General features: G+C 43.2%; 1 protein-coding gene across 4 annotated transcripts in view; it reads right to left on the minus strand.

The window, feature by feature from the left end:
• Nucleotides 1-1,580: 1,580 nt before the first annotated feature.
• The window catches only part of STARD13 (StAR related lipid transfer domain containing 13), a 319,782-nt gene continuing 303,450 nt past the window's right edge, over nucleotides 1,581-17,912 (minus strand). For all 4 annotated transcript variants that reach the window (XM_063951790.1, XM_063951789.1, XM_063951791.1 and 1 more), the window contains 7 exons: nucleotides 14,827-15,025; nucleotides 11,341-11,548; nucleotides 10,041-10,155; nucleotides 4,700-4,921; nucleotides 3,978-4,195; nucleotides 3,291-3,467; nucleotides 1,581-2,150 (listed from right to left, as the gene is read on the minus strand). In XM_063951790.1, the coding sequence (XP_063807860.1) occupies nucleotides 2,033-2,150; nucleotides 3,291-3,467; nucleotides 3,978-4,195; nucleotides 4,700-4,921; nucleotides 10,041-10,155; nucleotides 11,341-11,548; nucleotides 14,827-15,025 (1,257 nt within the window). In that variant the 3' untranslated portion in view covers nucleotides 1,581-2,032. The remainder of the gene's footprint in view (nucleotides 2,151-3,290; nucleotides 3,468-3,977; nucleotides 4,196-4,699; nucleotides 4,922-10,040; nucleotides 10,156-11,340; nucleotides 11,549-14,826; nucleotides 15,026-17,912) is intronic.

Genomic DNA, 17,912 nt, shown 5'->3' on the forward strand with positions numbered 1-17,912 from the left:
TACTGCAGTTATATTTATTTCCTTTCCCCCCGATATCCAGATCTTCAGTCCAGTGGGCTTAAAACACAGAGGAGGAAACAGAGAAAAGCAGTTCTTGGTCTAATAATTTGAAATTATATTGCTTTTCTATTGACATCATATATAATGGTATTTATCAGGAGAGGTATAGGGGATATGTATCATTTTGGAGAAAGATAAAATGGAGACTGGAGTACCAACCAATTCTGTCACTTGATAGTAGCGGTTTGGTTGGTACTTTATCTCTCGTTATTTAGTTAATATTGATTGGCAGTGTAGGTGCTACTTTAATAATCAATTGAACTTGATTATTTATCAAATTAGTAATCAATTGATCACAAGACAATGTGCTAAATGTAATAGTCTACCGGTTGACAAAAGTGACTTTAAAAACATTGCTGCTTTAAATCTCCTGGCTAATTCCTCAAAACATTGCGACTTTTGGCAAGCCGCAGTCTACTACAGATGGCCCATACTCAGTTACAATATTTCCCCCAACCATGAGTAGAGCTTGTGAAATGTTTAGTTGCTGTTTGTTAAAACTGCTCTTGCCATAACTTACCTGCCAATAGACTTGATGAGCGAGAATTCCAGTAGGCTAACTTGGTGCTGCCTAGTCTATCGGTACTGGCCTCTAGGAGTGTTTTTTTTAAATTAAAAAAAATGCAGCTTTAGATTATGGAAAAAATCTGCATTTCTAGCAAATCAGAGGCTATAACATGTGGCACAAAGTATAATTTAAGCCTTATTTAAATTCAGGAAAGTGATGGTGTAACATCTGTACAGGCTGAGTCTTCCATATCTGAAAATCCGAAATCGGAAATATTCTGAAATCCACTGAGTGTGACTGAGATAGTGACACCTTTGGTTTCTGATGGCTCAATGTACACAAACATTATTTTATAAACAAAATTATTAAAAATGTTGTATAAAATTACCAGGCTACGTCTATAGGGTGTATATGAAACAAATGCATTTAGTGTTTAGACTTGGGTTCCAAGTTATCTCATTACGGCATACAAAAAATCCAAAATACGGAAATTCCAAAATCCTTCTGATCCTAAACATTGAAGATACAGGAGACTCAACCTGTATTGCCATATGTAAAATTAGTGTCAATGCTTAATTTGTCCAAGTGCACTTACTAAAATAAAAGATCATTAAACATTCCTTTTATGCAAATTTTTCAGCAAAACAACAACACTGGTCGCTACTAAAGTTTACATATATATTTTGTTTATGTTCACCTGTAAAAAATGCTAAATTGTACAAATTATGTTTATATTAAATGTATATTTATGGAAATCCCATTTCTACCCCAATGGCTGCAATTGGTAGGTGTTTCGCTGCAAAACTTCCCAGAGGGGAAAAAAAGAATCACACAAGTTCCAGAAACATACAGTATTTTCAGTATTTCATTTAGACCAACCATAAAATATGACCTGCATTATAGCGCACCAATCACATGTACATAAGAAGCTAGTGCATATTACAAAGGGATATTTACTGTAATCTGAATTATAATAATAACAGACAAATATAACTAGAACATAGCAGAATGCTTTCAAACATGAAGACAAATCTTTATTCTCTTATATACAAAGTACCTTTCTATAAGGTCCGGAGAGTGCAGTGCATTACAGATGAGGACATCTAATGTGTTGCGTCCATATTATTGATGCATATAGTAAATCACAATTTACATTGTCAAGATATAATACTTGTGGTCGGTTCTATTAGCATTTACACATGTGTATAAACAGTGTGAGCGAAGTGAAATAAAAATGTATGAGATATGAAATAAAAAGCTTCCACAGAAAGCATTAACTCATATACTTAATTTACATAAGCTTAAATACATATTTACATTGTCTTTTTACAATTAAATTAAAAAAACGAGTGTTTTCACTTCTAGGAGCTCTCTGAGGAATGTCCTGGAGCTTTGGCATGCACAGCACTGCCTCCAGCAGAGATAGTCTATGGCTGTGTATACAGTCCTTCTCTTATATATTCTTCAGATTTTCGTTTCTGGCCCTTCTGTAGTGAGTGGCTGGAAGGAGTTCCGGATCCGCAAAGCTTCTGCTGCACAGAGGTGCCCAAAGCATTTATTATACCAGTCCAAGCAATGGCCTCTGGGAAAAAGCACAGACAGAAGCAAGTCAAACTCTCAGAAATATAGAAGCAAGTCAGACTCTAAATATATATCTATATCTATATATATATACACACAGTGCAAAACGACCCGGCACTCAGACGTCCTTGTGTAAATAGCTTGCTACCGGTGCCCTCCCTCTAGGTAATGACCCAGAATGATAGAGCAACAGAAGGGCGGCACTCGGAGACTTGGTTTTAACAAATAAAGTGCAGTGACTTTATTGTGAACATCAACGTTTCGAGGTCTGCGCCCCGTCGTCAGGATAACACAAAGTGTACATAACAGTGTTTAAATACCTTATCATACAGTGGTTTTTCTCCCTCCAGCTCAGACGCCGCTGCCGGGCAGCGGCGTCTGAGCTGGCGGGAGAAAAATCACTGTATGATAAGGTATTTAAACACTGTTATGTACACTTTGTGTTATCCTGACGACGGGGCGCAGACCTCGAAACGTTGATGTTCACAATAAAGTCACTGCACTTTATTTGTTAAAACCAAGTCTCCGAGTGCCGCCCTTCTGTTGCTCTCTCTCTCTCTCTATATATATATATATATATATATATATACACACACACACACACACATACACACAAATGCAGAAATCAATGATTGTCCCATATGTAGGTGGTGGTCCTGTTCTGAAGAAAGCCAGTGTTTGGCCGAAAACGTCGACTTATTATGCTGTAAGAAGGTTGTGAGTAATACTAAAAACTTTGGTTGATGAAAAGACCCTGGTGAGTGCCCTCTTTATTTCAGCATTTGCATATGAATATATGAATATGTATACTTGCATTTAACTCTGCATCAGCCCCAAACAACTAATAGTTAAACAGAATGACTGATTTTACCACTGCCACAATTGGCGCTCACACAAGATTTGCTTTAGGGTGATGTAATGTAGAAGTGCTTGAACTCTGATCTTTGCATCTAAAACAGTGCAGCATTTATAGGATCTGAATCACTGCCTGGGGGGCACATTACACAGAAGGCACAATACTGTTCTGGATGCTACTTGAGGGGTCTGTCCAGCTTAATCATTCATATCTGATAGGGATGAATGTACTTGGTGACAACATTGCTCCCTGGAATATAGAAGCACATACTTCAGAGCAACTTACTTAAGGTCAACTCTGCAAATGTGGGTGAGCCTGGATTTTCCCGATCCACAGGGCTCTATCAGATAGCGGGTGTCCAGCACAGCCGCCCTCACTCCTCCTATTAGGGGTGCTTCCTCGTGCTCTACAGAGGTCGCCACCAAACTGCACATTCCCTTCGACAAGTCCGTTCTCCAGGTCCTGTAGGCAAATTCATAAATAGCTCTATAAACATTTCACGGATGTCTTAGTAAATCAAAAATGAACACATTCCACAAGCTGAATGGAATAAACAGATCTTGATGATTGCTTCTCTGCATGTAACTGATCCCATAACCTGCCAGTATCACTTACGTTTGGGTCAGATAAGGAGCAAGAAGGGACATACATACAGGTATGAGGTCTCTTACCTGTAAACACATATTATTGCTAAAGTTGTGTAACTGAGAAGTGAACGACAAATGCATTTGATTTTGCAAATATAACCAGTTACTATATATATGTATTCATTGGCGTGAGAGATGTAAGTTCCTTAATCGCAGTCCCAATTGCCTTAGTGGGGCCCACGAAAATGTGAATTTACTTATGTAAAAAATAAAATGCTTATAGGCATTGCTGAAATAAATATGTTAAGCCTAAACAGTAGAGTACTGCATTATTATTACTATTGCTATTATCATGTCCAAGTATAATATAACACAACATAGATACCTTAAGACGACAAAGTCCTTAGAAGGGTGTGGGGCCATGCTGTTCACCACATACTGATAAACCTCTGTTTGGTTATCAATACTTTCTACTACTTTTGCCTGCAGGAAATCATCATCCCATTGGTGGCGCTCTCTCAATATGCGATTCAGCACGACCGATGGGGGGGCCTCTACCTCCACTGACGCCTTCCAGAGTCGCAGCGGATTTCCATCTCCCACCTGAATAACCATAAAAGAGTAAGAATGTTCATATGCACATATATATGTCCCACCTACATAGGGACAGTTGGGAGGTGTCCCACTGTTGGAAGCCCTTTCAATGTGGTGTGTACTGAATGGGGTGTTTTTGGGAGAGTTAAGCGGTTAGGGGGCGGTCTAGCACTCTGGAAGCGCCAGATAGTGACCAAACCCCTTGTGACATGTCTGGGTTTCATTTTCTACACATAGGGGGAGATGCATCAAACCCTCTGAAAAGGACAAGTAGAAACCAATCAGATTCTATCATTTTACAGAATGCAGTAGATAAATGATTTGTAGAAGCTGATTCGGTTGCTATGAGCAACTTTTCCAGTTTTCCTCATTAGAGGGATTGATACATCTCCCCCAGAGTCCCAATGCTGTAACATCTTGTGAGCAGAACATGCAGAGTTACCGTGGTAACACAGATCTGCATACCATTACTGACACTGACATATGGGGAACTGAATAGTGAAAATGCATTACCTTTTTGTAGGCAAGGTCTGTGCTCTCTGGGCTGGACAGTGAGACCCATCCTTTGAATTTATCTCTGGCTTCTTTCTGCAGACCCTGGATGACATTGTCAAAGTATGTGCAGATACTCCCAGCCTCCTCCTCCATCTGCTTCCTCAGCTCCTCCACAGTGGGAAGGTGGATGTCGGCCTCTACGTATGAGTTCCGTGACTGGGCTATAATCTCATGTGGAACCTAAAACCAGAACCAAATAAACTATCACAACATACACTGTAAGAGCTGCAATGATCAATAACCCCATCACTGAGCCAGCCGTAAAGGGGGTATAAGCTGACAAGGTTTCTTTGCCCGTGTGTCTAGCACAGAACAATGTATCTACCAGCCAGGCGTAGCTGTAAGGTATCTCCTGTCTGGGATATGAGTACACTCTGCTACATCTTTGCATGCTCTTGGTTCCTACCAGGGCTGGTTACTCCCCACAATGACATCATACCTTCCCAGTTATGTCACATATATACAATTGTTAAGCGCAATGGAATTTGCTGAGCTAAGGACCTCATTCAGCTTCATTACAGTTTTGTGATTTTAGCACAGGGCAAGGCCGCCCAGTATGCAAATACCCGGCAGCAATGCTATTGCAATACAATTGCGATCGCATTGCTGATTTGCGGATGCCCCCTGCCTCTGCAGCACAGCGCCGCCATTTTTTTCAATTGGAGCGTCTGCGTATGATGTCACGCAGCCGCCCCAATAACACTCCGGACACGCCTCCCTCCGTTTTTCACGGAACGCCCCCCTCAATGCATCAACCCCGCCCAACTAACGCCATCAGCTGTCAATTATACTGCAGTAGAATCCTTCCGGGATGCAACCCCAATATGACAGCTTGCGCACTGCTGCATATACGCGTGTGCGGTATAGCACGTGTCGGGAATATGTGAACGCAATGCATAACCCGTGCTGAACAAGGCCCTATATAAGTTAGAAGAAAACTGTTAAAAAGTAATAATAATAATAATAATAATAATAATATATCCCAGGCAACTAGGTTAAGCCTTTTGGCTACTGTACATACAATGGTATCTCCAGGGGATGTGACAGGAGGGCCTGGGAATGCCAGGGAGGTGCAGCCTCAGCCCCTGATATGTTGTGTCACCACCCAAGATGTCTCGTTATGCACAACAGGGTGTGCGCGAGGCCTGGAATTTTTCATGGCGGTCTTTGGTTATCTCTACTGAATGGTGAACAAGCCCCATCATACAAACTAGTTCAAATTGTAGAATATTCTCCTACATCAAAAACTGTATTAAACATTCATCCATTAATAATCACAGTAGACAAATACAAGCACCTGGAACGTCAGTGCTGCTGCTGTATATGACATGTTTATATGTCTGTCATGCATGTGATTGCAAGGCTTATCTTGCCTAATCATGGAGAGGGAACATTTATTAAAAAGAAATATATTAATGGAGATGTTTGTTGTTTCCTCACACAAGTAAGTTGTCAGTATTTAGAGAGCACAGCGAACAGTGACACTCTGAGCAGTAATCAGGCGCACGTGCGCATTTCTATATATAGTTCACACTGTTCAGCTTTCTGCTTTGTCTTAATGCATTCCTTAGATAAATGCTCTTATGGGAAAACTCCTTCCCTTCATCTGACATTCCCCTTAATATGGCACAAGTGAGTGGCATCAATCTAATGCCCAGCGCCTCTCTGAGACCCCATGTGCAGCACAGGTCTTGTGATATCGCTCGCAGCACCCTGTCATCTGCAGCATGACTGACATTCTGCTGCGTTTGGGGGGGCGGAACCCAGCGACATATTTCAAAATTGGGACATGTCGCCTCTGTTTTGAAGGCATGATGGGTCCAGGGTCTGTGTTGCCGGACGCAGACTTCCTGGACCTGGGTGTCCGGATTCTACCGTCTGCATGAGTAAGCGTCAGCTTATGCAGGCTGGTTGGTGCCTAAAAACATAGCCAACCGCGGACAATAATTGCGATGGTGACCCGAGGCTGCATCCTCAGACACAGCACTCGGATCTCGTAAATGCAAACAGAAGGCGTCTATCTCCTACTGACGCCTCCTACTGCATTAGAATTTCAATCAGACGGCATTGCACAGACGTTTCCTAGCGGCTATGCAATTCCTTCCAAGCATGCATTAGACCCATAGTGACAGTCAAGCTTTGGCCATGTGGAGGAGGTTGAAATAATAGTACAGAACTGTGTAGACCACTAGAGGTGTTACTGTACCTGACAAATTATTATTAGGACTGACAACGGACCTGTCACTTTGGGCTCAATTCAATTCACCGACAGTTGAATAGCGCCGGGAATTAGCTCCAGGCGCTATTTAATTCAGCACCATGGTAAATCGGAGAATGCCTGTTCTCCCGGATTAAACATGGTGTTTTGTCGGGAGAATGGGCATTCTGACTTAAGTGCCTGGCGCGAGGGCAGAAATCAGCCTCGCGCCGCCACTGTTGTTGGATTTCTACTCACACCCCTTGAGGGTGCGAGAAGAAATCCCAGCCTTAAGTGTCACATGGGGCTGTATTGATTAGCGGCGGGAGCTAATTCCCAGCGCTATTCAACTGTCAGTGAATTGAATAGAGTCCCATAAAAGCACTTTTATATCAAGAAAAAGTTAGGGGGCACATTATGCACCGGAAATTTTTCGGGTTTTGGTTTTGGATTCGGTTCCGCGGCCGTGTTTTGGGTTCGGACGCGTTTTGGCAAAACCTCCCTGAAAATTTTTTGTCGGATTCGGGTGTGTTTTGGATTCGGGTGTTTTTTTACAAAAAACCCTCAAAAACAGCTTAAATCATAGAATTTGGGGGTCATTTTGATCCCATAGTATTATTAACCTCAATAACCATAATTTCCACTCATTTTCAGTCTATTCTGAACACCTCACAATATTATTTTTAGTCCTAAAATTTGCACCGAGGTCGCTGGATGACTAAGCTAAGCGACCCAAGTGGCCGACACAAACACCTGGCCCATCTAGGAGTGGCACTGCAGTGTCAGACAGGATGGCAGATTTAAAAAATAGTCCCCAAAAAGCACATGATGCAAAGAAAAAAAGAGGTGCACCAAGGTCGCTGGATGGCTAAGCTAAGCGACACAAGTGGCCGACACAAACACCTGGCCCATCTAGGAGTGGCACTGCAGTGTCAGGCAGGATGGCACTTAAAAAAAAATAGTCCCCAAACAGCACATGAAGCAAAGAAAAAAAGAGGCGCAATGAGGTAGCTGTGTGACTAAGCTAAGCGACCCAAGTGGCCGACACAAACACCTGGCCCATCTAGGAGTGGCACTGCAGTTTTCTAGCGAGAGGATGAGTGCTTCCATCCTCATGTGAAGCTGAACCACTAGCCATGAACATAGGCCAGGGCCGCAGTCGTTCCTTGCCACTCCGTGTCGTAAATGGCACATTGGCAAGTTTACACTTCTCCTCAGACGCTTTTAATTTTGATTTTTGGGTCATTTTACTGAACTTTTGTTTTTTGGATTTTACATGCTCTCTACTATGACATTGGGCATCGGCCTTGGCAGACGACGTTGATGGCATTTCATCGTCTCGGCCATGACTAGTGGCAGCAGCTTCAGCACGAGGTGGAAGTGGATCTTGATCTTTCCCTATTTTACCCTCCACATTTTTGTTCTCCATTTTTTAATGTGTGGAATTATATGCCAGTATCAATAGCAATGGCCTACTACTATATACACTGCGCACAACTGAAATGCACCACAGGTATGGATGGATAGTATACTTGACGACACAGAGGTAGGTAGAGCAGTGGCCTACTGTACTGTACTGCTATATATTATATACTGGTGGTCAGCAAACTGTGCAAAACTGAAATGCACCACAGGCATGGATGGATAGTATACTTGACGACACAGAGGTAGGTAGAGCAGTGGCCTACTGTACTGTACTGCTATATATTATATACTGGTGGTCAGCAAACTGTGCAAAACTGAAATGCACCACAGGTATGGATGGATAGTATACTTGACGACACAGAGGTAGGTAGAGCAGTGGCCTACTGTACCGTACTGCTATATATTATATACTGGTGGTCAGCAAACTGTGCAAAACTGAAATGCACCACAGGTATGGATGGATAGTATACTTGACGACACAGAGGTAGGTAGAGCAGTGGCCTACTGTACCGTACTGCTATATATTATATACTGGTGGTCAGCAAACTGTGCAAAACTGAAATGCACCACAGGTATGGATGGATAGTATACTTGACGACACAGAGGTAGGTAGAGCAGTGGCCTACTGTACCGTACTGCTATATATTATATACTGGTGGTCAGCAAACTGTGCAAAACTGAAATGCACCACAGGTATGGATGGATAGTATACTTGACGACACAGAGGTAGGTAGAGCAGTGGCCTTCTGTACCGTACTCCTATATATTATATACTGGTGGTCAGCAAAATTATGCACTGTACTCCTACTATATACTACAATGCAGCACAGATATGGAGCGTTTTTCAGGTAGAGAACGTATAATACTGGTGGTCACTGGTCAGCAAAACTCTGCACTGTACTCCTCCTATATAATACTGCTGGTCCCCAGTCCCCACAATAAAGCAGTGTGAGCACAGATATATGCAGCACACTGAGCACAGATATGGAGCGTTTTTCAGGCAGACAACGTATAATGGTGGTCACTGGTCAGCAAAACTCTGCACTATATTCCTCCTATATAATACTGCTGGCCCCCAGTCCCCACAATAAAGCAGTGTGAGCACAGATATATGCAGCACACTGAGCACAGATATGGAGCGTTTTTCAGGCAGACAACGTATAATACTGGTGGTCACTGGTCAGCAAAACTCTGCACTGTACTCCTCCTATAATACTGCTGGTCCCCAGAATAAAGATATGCAGCCCCCTGAAACAAAGTGAGAGGACGCCAGCCACGTCCTCTCACTATCATTTCCAATGCACGAGTGAAAAATGGTGGCGACGCGCGGCTCCTTATATAGAATCCGAATCTCGCGAGAATCCGACAGCAGGATGATGACGTTCGGGCGCGCTCGGGTTAACCGAGCCATACGGGAGAATCCGAGTATGCCTCGGACCCGTGTAAAATGGGTGAAGTTTGGGGGGGTTCGGATTCCGAGGAACCGAACCCGCTCATCTCTACATACCAGTAAATAATTCTGGACCTTATAAGGAAAAAGAGGGCTCTCATATAACTATAGTCACCTGAAGCAGTAAAATGTTGAAACAATAAAACAGGGGCTTATTTTGAGCAATGATGGTATGCAGTCTCACAATGCAATAAATGCAGTTACCTTTATAGATGAAGAACACTCACCTCAAACAGTTTGTTGCACTCTATAATCATGTGAGCGAGACCCTGCGTAGCTGCCAGGTTCTCATTCAAGTCCTTCTGATCAGGTTTCCCTGTTGCATACTTTTTCTGTATGGCCCTAATGGTAAATAAATACACACATAAAAAGATAAGTGAAAAGTTAGAAGGTAAGCGTTTGGAATATGAACTTATTTCACTACAAAGCTCTCTGCTCCACCTGTTTCAGATTGGAACTCTTGGGCCTAATTCAGATGCAGTTGCAGAGCTGCTATTGTAAGCAAATCGTCCGATGCTTTCTTACTGCATATGCGCCTGAGCCGCAGTGCGATCGCAGCGAGGAATTAGTCGCAGAGAGAGCGACAGGAATACAGCGTGATGCTGGGAGTATTCACACATTACACTTGTTGACAGCATAACCTATTGACAATTTTATTGGTAAAAGCCTCAACAAGTTCAAAAAAGTAAAAAAGTTTTTAACACTAGTGAAATGCACGTGATTAGGTCTGACAGCAATATGCTCAGTGTTATCACACACCCACTGGCGCTTTGCTGTATGTGGCAACATTGCAAGCTCATAACAAACCCATAATAACAACCCATAATAACAAACCCATCTCAAAAACATCGCATTGCGTTTGACATTGGTTTATACAAGCACAAAGGCAACTTTGATCTTCTACTATTTCAGTTAAAAAGAAAATAGAAAATGTGAAAGATTCAATTTGGCCGCAACGATTGCGGGTGTAAAGTGACGCTGCCGGGGGCTATCTAACTAGCCCCGATAAGCCGGCGCGTGCCACGGCTTTTAGGCAGGCAAAGCAAAATGCCCGATAGCCCCGTTTTCATCCGGAAACGGGGCTATTTCACCCGAAAACACACAGGTTTCTATGAACCTGTGTGTTTACGCGGGGCTATTTCACCTGAACACACAGGTTTCCATGAACCTGTGTGTTTACGAGTGTAACTGCACTCGTTACTTACCGGCCGAACTAATTAAATAGCCCGACCGCAGCACCCGAAGAAACATGGGGGTTTTTTACTCCCGATGTCTCTTCGGAGGCAAACTGAATATCCCCCTAAGAGTATAATATCTGTGCTCACAACTTGTTATTCCATTGCAGCTGCATTTAGCAATAACACATCATCTCCACAGCCTTGGGTTATACCAATAACAGGAGACTTTATGTATCGGATTCACAGTATTCTGACATTTATAGGTTTTATGAAAACATTTTACACATATTTTGAGAGAAATGTATGTCTGTAATTATGTCGGTAAGGATTCACAATCGTAAATAACAACCTTGGCGAGTTGTCTTTCCTTAACAAATTGAGGTGGAAGAGGGATGGCGCCAAACACACAGCCAGGTTCATCGGGGTCATCTGATTCTCTTCTACTGAGGTGACATCACTGAGGAAGCACAGAAGTGTCTGCAGAACTTCCCGGTTCTCATCCGACATCAGCATGATGGCCGACTGCACTGCCTGCAGCCTCTGGTCCTTGGGAACATCTGGAGAAAGTCATATGCCATTACAAAATGATTACAGGTACCCTCTGCTGAAATATATACACCATGGGGGTCATTCCGAGTTGATCGCTCGCTAGCAGTTTTTAGCTGCCGCCCACTGGGAGTGTATTTTAGCTTAGCAGAAGTGCGAACGGTTGTATCGCAGAGCGTCTGCAAAACTTTTTGTGTAGTTTCAGAGTAGCTCAAAACCTACTCAGCGCTTGCGAACACCTCAGACTATTCAGTTCCGGATTTGACGTCACACACCCGCCCAGCGTTCGCCCAGCCACGCCTGCGTTTTTTCTGGCATGCCTGCGTTTTCCCAAACACTCCCTTAAAACGGGCAGTTGCCACCCAGAAAGGCCCACTTCATGTCATTCACTCTGCGGCAAGCAGTGCGACTGAAATGCATCGCTAGACCCTGTGCAAAACTACATCATTCGTTGTGCCCGTACGATGCGCATGCGCATTGCGCCACATACGCATGCACAGAACTGCCATTTTTTAGCCTGATCGCTGCGCTGCGAACAAATGCAGCTAGCGATCAACTCGGAATGACCACCTATGTCTTATGTTGCAGTTAGGTAGGATAAAGAATAAAATCAATGTCATTCTTGTTATTATACTTGGCATATAGAACCGATATATTTTGCAGCACTGTAGAGTAGTAAACAATGAAGGAACATAAGCTGACTGGTCCAGTCACTGACACACAGTGGGTGCAGGCATTTTGAGGGCAATACTGTAGCAACCAGATCCTAGAGGAATGATAGGCGGAAATCTTTTGAAAATGGCAGCCTGCATCCTATGGGCCTAATTCAGAGATAGACATAAAGCCGATGGTTTACGTACATCTCCAATGTTTAGAGATCTGCACATGCATAGATGCCGCACTGCACACGTGCAGGTCTCCTGCAAGATTGCTTGCGGTGTCACAACATGATTGATAAACTGCGACTGTTTGGGGGCGGAGTTAAGTTTTCAGATAATGGGGAGATGGGAGGGGGGGGGGGGCACGACAAAATGTGTTACATCTATATATATATATCAGGGACTTACTTACAGCATAAGTAGTGGCCTCTAACATGTTTCTGGTAACCAATACAATTGAACAAGTACTACAGTATGCATGACCCGATTCAGTTGTATAAGAGAGTATTAGAGTTTCTTAGTCAGTGTCCATACAAGATCTAGGATATTTATTTTACATTTCTACACGCAGGCTCCAGCAGTAAATCTGTTTAGCTGGACGTTTATATAAGAGACGTATGACGGAAGTCTTTTGCCCGGCTACAGGAACATTGTTCCACACATCCTTTTAGTGTTTACGATTAGATTTTTTTTGTTTAATGAGCAAATTATCCAACCATTTTGTGCTATTTATATTAATTATCTTCTTTATGATCTGGGATACCTAGACCAAGTACAGTAATATTAGTATTATTATTAGAAGAAGAAGAAAATAAAATACCCGTCTATTTGGTAACGTATTGAATTTACAGACTAAAATGTATTTTGTGTTGTTTTTTTTAGGAAATCTCACATTTCAGTAGTGATTTCATGTACTAAGGCTTCTCTCTCTCTCTCTCTCTATATATATATATATATATATATATACACACACACACACACACACACACACACACACACACACACACACACACACACACACCAGTGACGTGCGGTGGGGTGAGGCAGGTGAGACAGAGCCTTTCCTGTCATACTTACATTTAAACCAGACTTTTGACTGAATAAAATATATGAAAAATACTGATATGTTTGAAATATCTTCCTTGCATTATTCTAATAATTTTTATAGCCAAAACTCTGGAGTAAAAAGTCTATGGCAGGTGAGGCAGTGCCTCACCTGTGTATCCTTTCCACACATCTCTAATCAAAACTCACCAGATTTCCAGGAGTTTATAATGCTGCACCTGTGTATAATGCCCAGATGTACCCTTTGGCTCATATATTGTAAATCTGGCTCTGGGGTTGGCCAGTGCCTCCTGAGCCATTTAGCTCACCGCACGTCCTTGATACACACACACAATATACATATATATATATATATATATATATATATAAGGCTAACATTGCTCCTCACCTCTATGGAGTGAATTCAAGTGCTTTGCACAGCAGTGGCCGCTAGATGGTGCCCAGTGGAGCAATTCAATTGTTGCTCCATTCGGGCGTGCACAGCCGCTGGTGCTGACATTTCAGACTGAAGCCCCCTGAGCTGGCAAGCAGAAATGAGCGAAAAGTGACCCATTTCAGTGCTGAAATGGGACATTTCACGTCGCGCCCATTACTTTTATCAGGCTTAGCTGCTTCATGCAGCTAACCCCGACCTCTCTGGGCGCAACAAGCGTCCAATATGATCTTACTGTTATTTTGTTCCGTCATTTTGACAGGCAGGTAACTAGTTTCCTATATAAACAAATTACAAATGTGATCTAGTAATTTGTAAAATTCCCAAACTCTGTGGAGATTTATGTTTCTGTTGCGTTTGTGAGTAATTGCCATATTTACAATATGGCTGCCGTTTCCTGTCAACTAGGAGTTAGACAGTGCCAGACCTTGCTGTGCTGGCAGTGCCACTGGGTGTGGCCACATGCACAGAGCACAAAGCATGTGTATTCCACACAACAACAGTGCCTATAAGTACAGTGTGTATTGAATGTTCTGTAAGGATATTAGCAAATGGACATTGTGCAGGGTTCACCAGTGCAAATAAATCAGCTCTGTTTGGAGGATGCTAACTAAATTCAATCTGCATATAAGCAATAAATTTAAGTAAAATTAAGCACAGTATACTGAGACCAATGGAACTGCCCTTCCTTTAATGCCGAAATTATCATGAAACATCCATGTTTGCTTCTACAAAGCAATGTATATTACACACAATTTCCCATACCTGGGAGAACAGTTCTACAGAACTAAGGGGGGGATTTATGACAGTGCAGAGAGTGATAAAGTGGACAGAGATAAAGTACCAACCAATCAGTTCCCAACTGTCATTTTTATACCATAGCCTATAAAATGATAGTGAGAAGCGGATTGGCTGGTACTTTATCTCTCTGCACTTTATCACTCCCCATGCTGTGATATATCCACCCCCTAAATATAAACATGGACCTCTAGCAATCTGTGCATTATATATTACTGTCTACATTGCCTCATTTTAGGCTGGCATCAGATCAGATATGTGACTTTTCTACCCAAGGGGCACCAGTAACCTATGACTGTGCTATGTAATACACTGAGTGTGAGTGTGCACTTACACTGGTAAATGTGCAGGAAGGTCTCTCCTAGCTTACTAGTGAGCAGCGGCTCTGGAAGGTCTCTGAAAAACTGCTTGGTCATGTCTGCCACATCGTATGCACACTGATCCTCATAGTTTACATTCTCCGGGCAGTTCTCATTCATCTGGCGCAGGGCCTGGATCCGAGATTTCACACCAGACTTTCTAAACAGGCCAACCTGTGGTAAAAATAACAAGCATCCATGAGCACCTCACAGAGTTTACCAGAGGCTATCATTTATACTCCATAGTAAATAAACTGGACTAGAGACAAACATGCAGAAAGTGGTCTGACAGGCTCCAAGTTCCAGCAAAAAGCACAAAAAAAAAACCTCTGCCAAAAGGAACGTACTGTAAGAAATATAAAATCCCCAAAGTGTTGGGAGAGACTAGTAATGTACTGTGCCTTCCTGCGGGGGGTCACTCTTGGTGTTTACATTATTACATAGGGCCTAATTCAGATCTGATCGCAGCAGCAAATTTGTTAGCTAATGGGCAAATCCATGTGCACTGCAGGTGGGGCTGATATAAGATATAGTTAGATTTGGGTGGGTTATTTTGTTTCTGTGCAGGGTAAATACTGGCTGCTTTATTTTTACACTGCAATTTAGATTTCAGTTTGAACACACCCCATCCAAATCTCTAACTCTCTCTGCATATGTTATATCTGTCCCCCCTGCAGTGAACATGGGGGGGTCATTCCAAGTTGATCGCAAGTAGCAACTTTTTGCTGCCCGTGCGATCAACTAGACGCCGTCTAGGGTTTTTTTTTTTGCATAGCAAGGCTGCTAACCCTTGTGTAGCCGAGCTATGCAAAAAAATCTGTGCAGTTTCTGAGTAGCTCTGGAGTTACTTACCCGCTGCGATGTCTTCAGCCTGTCAGGTCCCGGAATTGACGTCAGACACCCGCCCTGCCAACGACTGGACACGCCTGCGTTCGCCGCACCACTCCCAGAAAACGGTCAGTTGACGCCCCGGAACGCCTTCCTCCTGTCAATCTTCTTGCGATCGTGGCAGCGATGGCTTTCTTCGTTCTTCTTGTCGTTGCCCAGCAACGGGCGTACCTGGGCAACGGCGCGCCTGCGCATTGCGGACGCCGCACATGCGCAGAACCAACCCGTTCACACCGCTGCGAAAAACAGCAGCGTGCGAATGGGTCGGAATGACCCCCATGGTTTTGTCCATTAGCTAACAAATTTGCTGCTGCGATTAGTTCTGAATTAGGCCCATAGAACAGTGTTTATCAACCTCAGTCCTCAAGGCACACTAACAGTCCTGGTTTTAAGGATTGCCATACTTGAGCACAGCTAGTTTAAGGCCTGATTCAGAAATGTATGCGAATGCATTCACAACTGCGATTTGTGCGAAAATTTGCATTTCTATTGAGACACCCGCCGCTGGTTTCACAGATCCAAGATACTGCATACAAATACACAACGACAGTCACAGTTCTTTCCATCATCGACTATCCGAGTAACCCCACGGTCATGCAGAATGGCCGCAGGAAATGAGACACAGACACCATGTTTTCTGCATATGGGATCGCAGTTGTAGGCTACGGCACTCCCCCAAAAACGGATGCAACACGTCTGTGTCATTTTTTGCTGCAGTTGTTTTCACCAAATGTGCTCAATCATGGATATCCTTAAAACCTGGACTGTTAGTGTACCTTCATGACCAAGGTTGGCAAATAATGACATAGATGAAAAGTCAGAACAGCTGAAAACAGACACAGTTCCACCTTTCATATATTCTAATTGTGTAGATCAGAGCCGGCCCTACCTAATATGATGCCCTAGGCAAGATTTTGGCTGATGCCCCCTAGCACCGCCGCTAGTTCCGCCTCTGACCCGGCACCCCTTTTCCAGCACGATCACCCCTCACCCATAGTAGTCCTTGTTTTTGTGTTCCTACCTCCTACAGTATATTTTAAATAGGAACAGTGTGCACATTTGGTGCACAGGCTAGATTGCACAAGCAGCTTCTGCTGATTAAAATGATATGTGGCATGCCTATATTCTGTGTGCGACTGTATCTGCAAACAAAATACTACGTTACAGTGATTTCCACTGTAACGCAGCATTTCATATGCAGATACAGCCGCAGTCACACAGAATATAGGCATGCCACATATCATTTTAATCAGCAGAACCTGCTTGTGCCCGTAGGCACACCAAATGCCCTAGGCATTTGCCTAGTTTGCCTATGCCTAGGGCCGGCTCTGGTGTAGATCTAGAGCAGGGAATCACAACCTCTGTCCTCATGGCCCACTAACAGTGCAGGTTTCAGCACAGATGGCTAAATCAAAATAATTGAGGTACACTACTTAGTAAGCCACCTGTGCTCCAGCATGGATATCACTAAAACCTGGACTGTTTAGGGCACTACACATTAGGAGATAACACTGAACGATATGAAAGTTCTTGTTTATTAATGAACGAGAACTCGTTCATATCGTTCAGTGTGTAGGCACCAACGATGAACGCCGCGCTCGTTCATCGTTGGTGCCGTGTTGCTTATGCATGCAGGCCCATATGGACAATCTCGTCCATATTAGCATGCAGTGCTATGGAGTCGGGTGACGGGGGAGTGAAGAAACTTCACTACTCCGTCTTCTCCCCCCCCCCCCACCACCGCCGGGTCGGCCGTATCCGCAGTCGGGCAGCTCGGCAGCACATCGCCGAGTGTGTAGGGGGCATTAGTGTGCCTTGAGGACCGAGGTTGGGAAAGCCTGATCTAGAGGAAAACTAAATAAACAAACAAAATTGATTAAATAAAACCGCCAGCCCGACAATTGCCTTTTATAAAGAACTAGTATGATATATATCTATTTGTAATACTATCCATGCACAGAAAGGTTGAAAAACGTAAATGACATATATGAAATAAGGAAATGGCATGCAATCTCATAGTTACATAAGTCTTTAAAGTCCACAATATTGTTATTATATGTTTATGACATTTTATGTTTCCAGAACGTATTAGCTAGATTTTCCAGAGATAAAAGAGTTCGCTTTTTAATACATATGAATGCGTCACTGTTTGGAAGTACTCAAAGAGACAGTA

This window comes from Pseudophryne corroboree, chromosome 2 (assembly GCF_028390025.1).
Source record: "Pseudophryne corroboree isolate aPseCor3 chromosome 2, aPseCor3.hap2, whole genome shotgun sequence".
Taxonomy (NCBI): Eukaryota; Metazoa; Chordata; class Amphibia; order Anura; family Myobatrachidae; genus Pseudophryne; species Pseudophryne corroboree.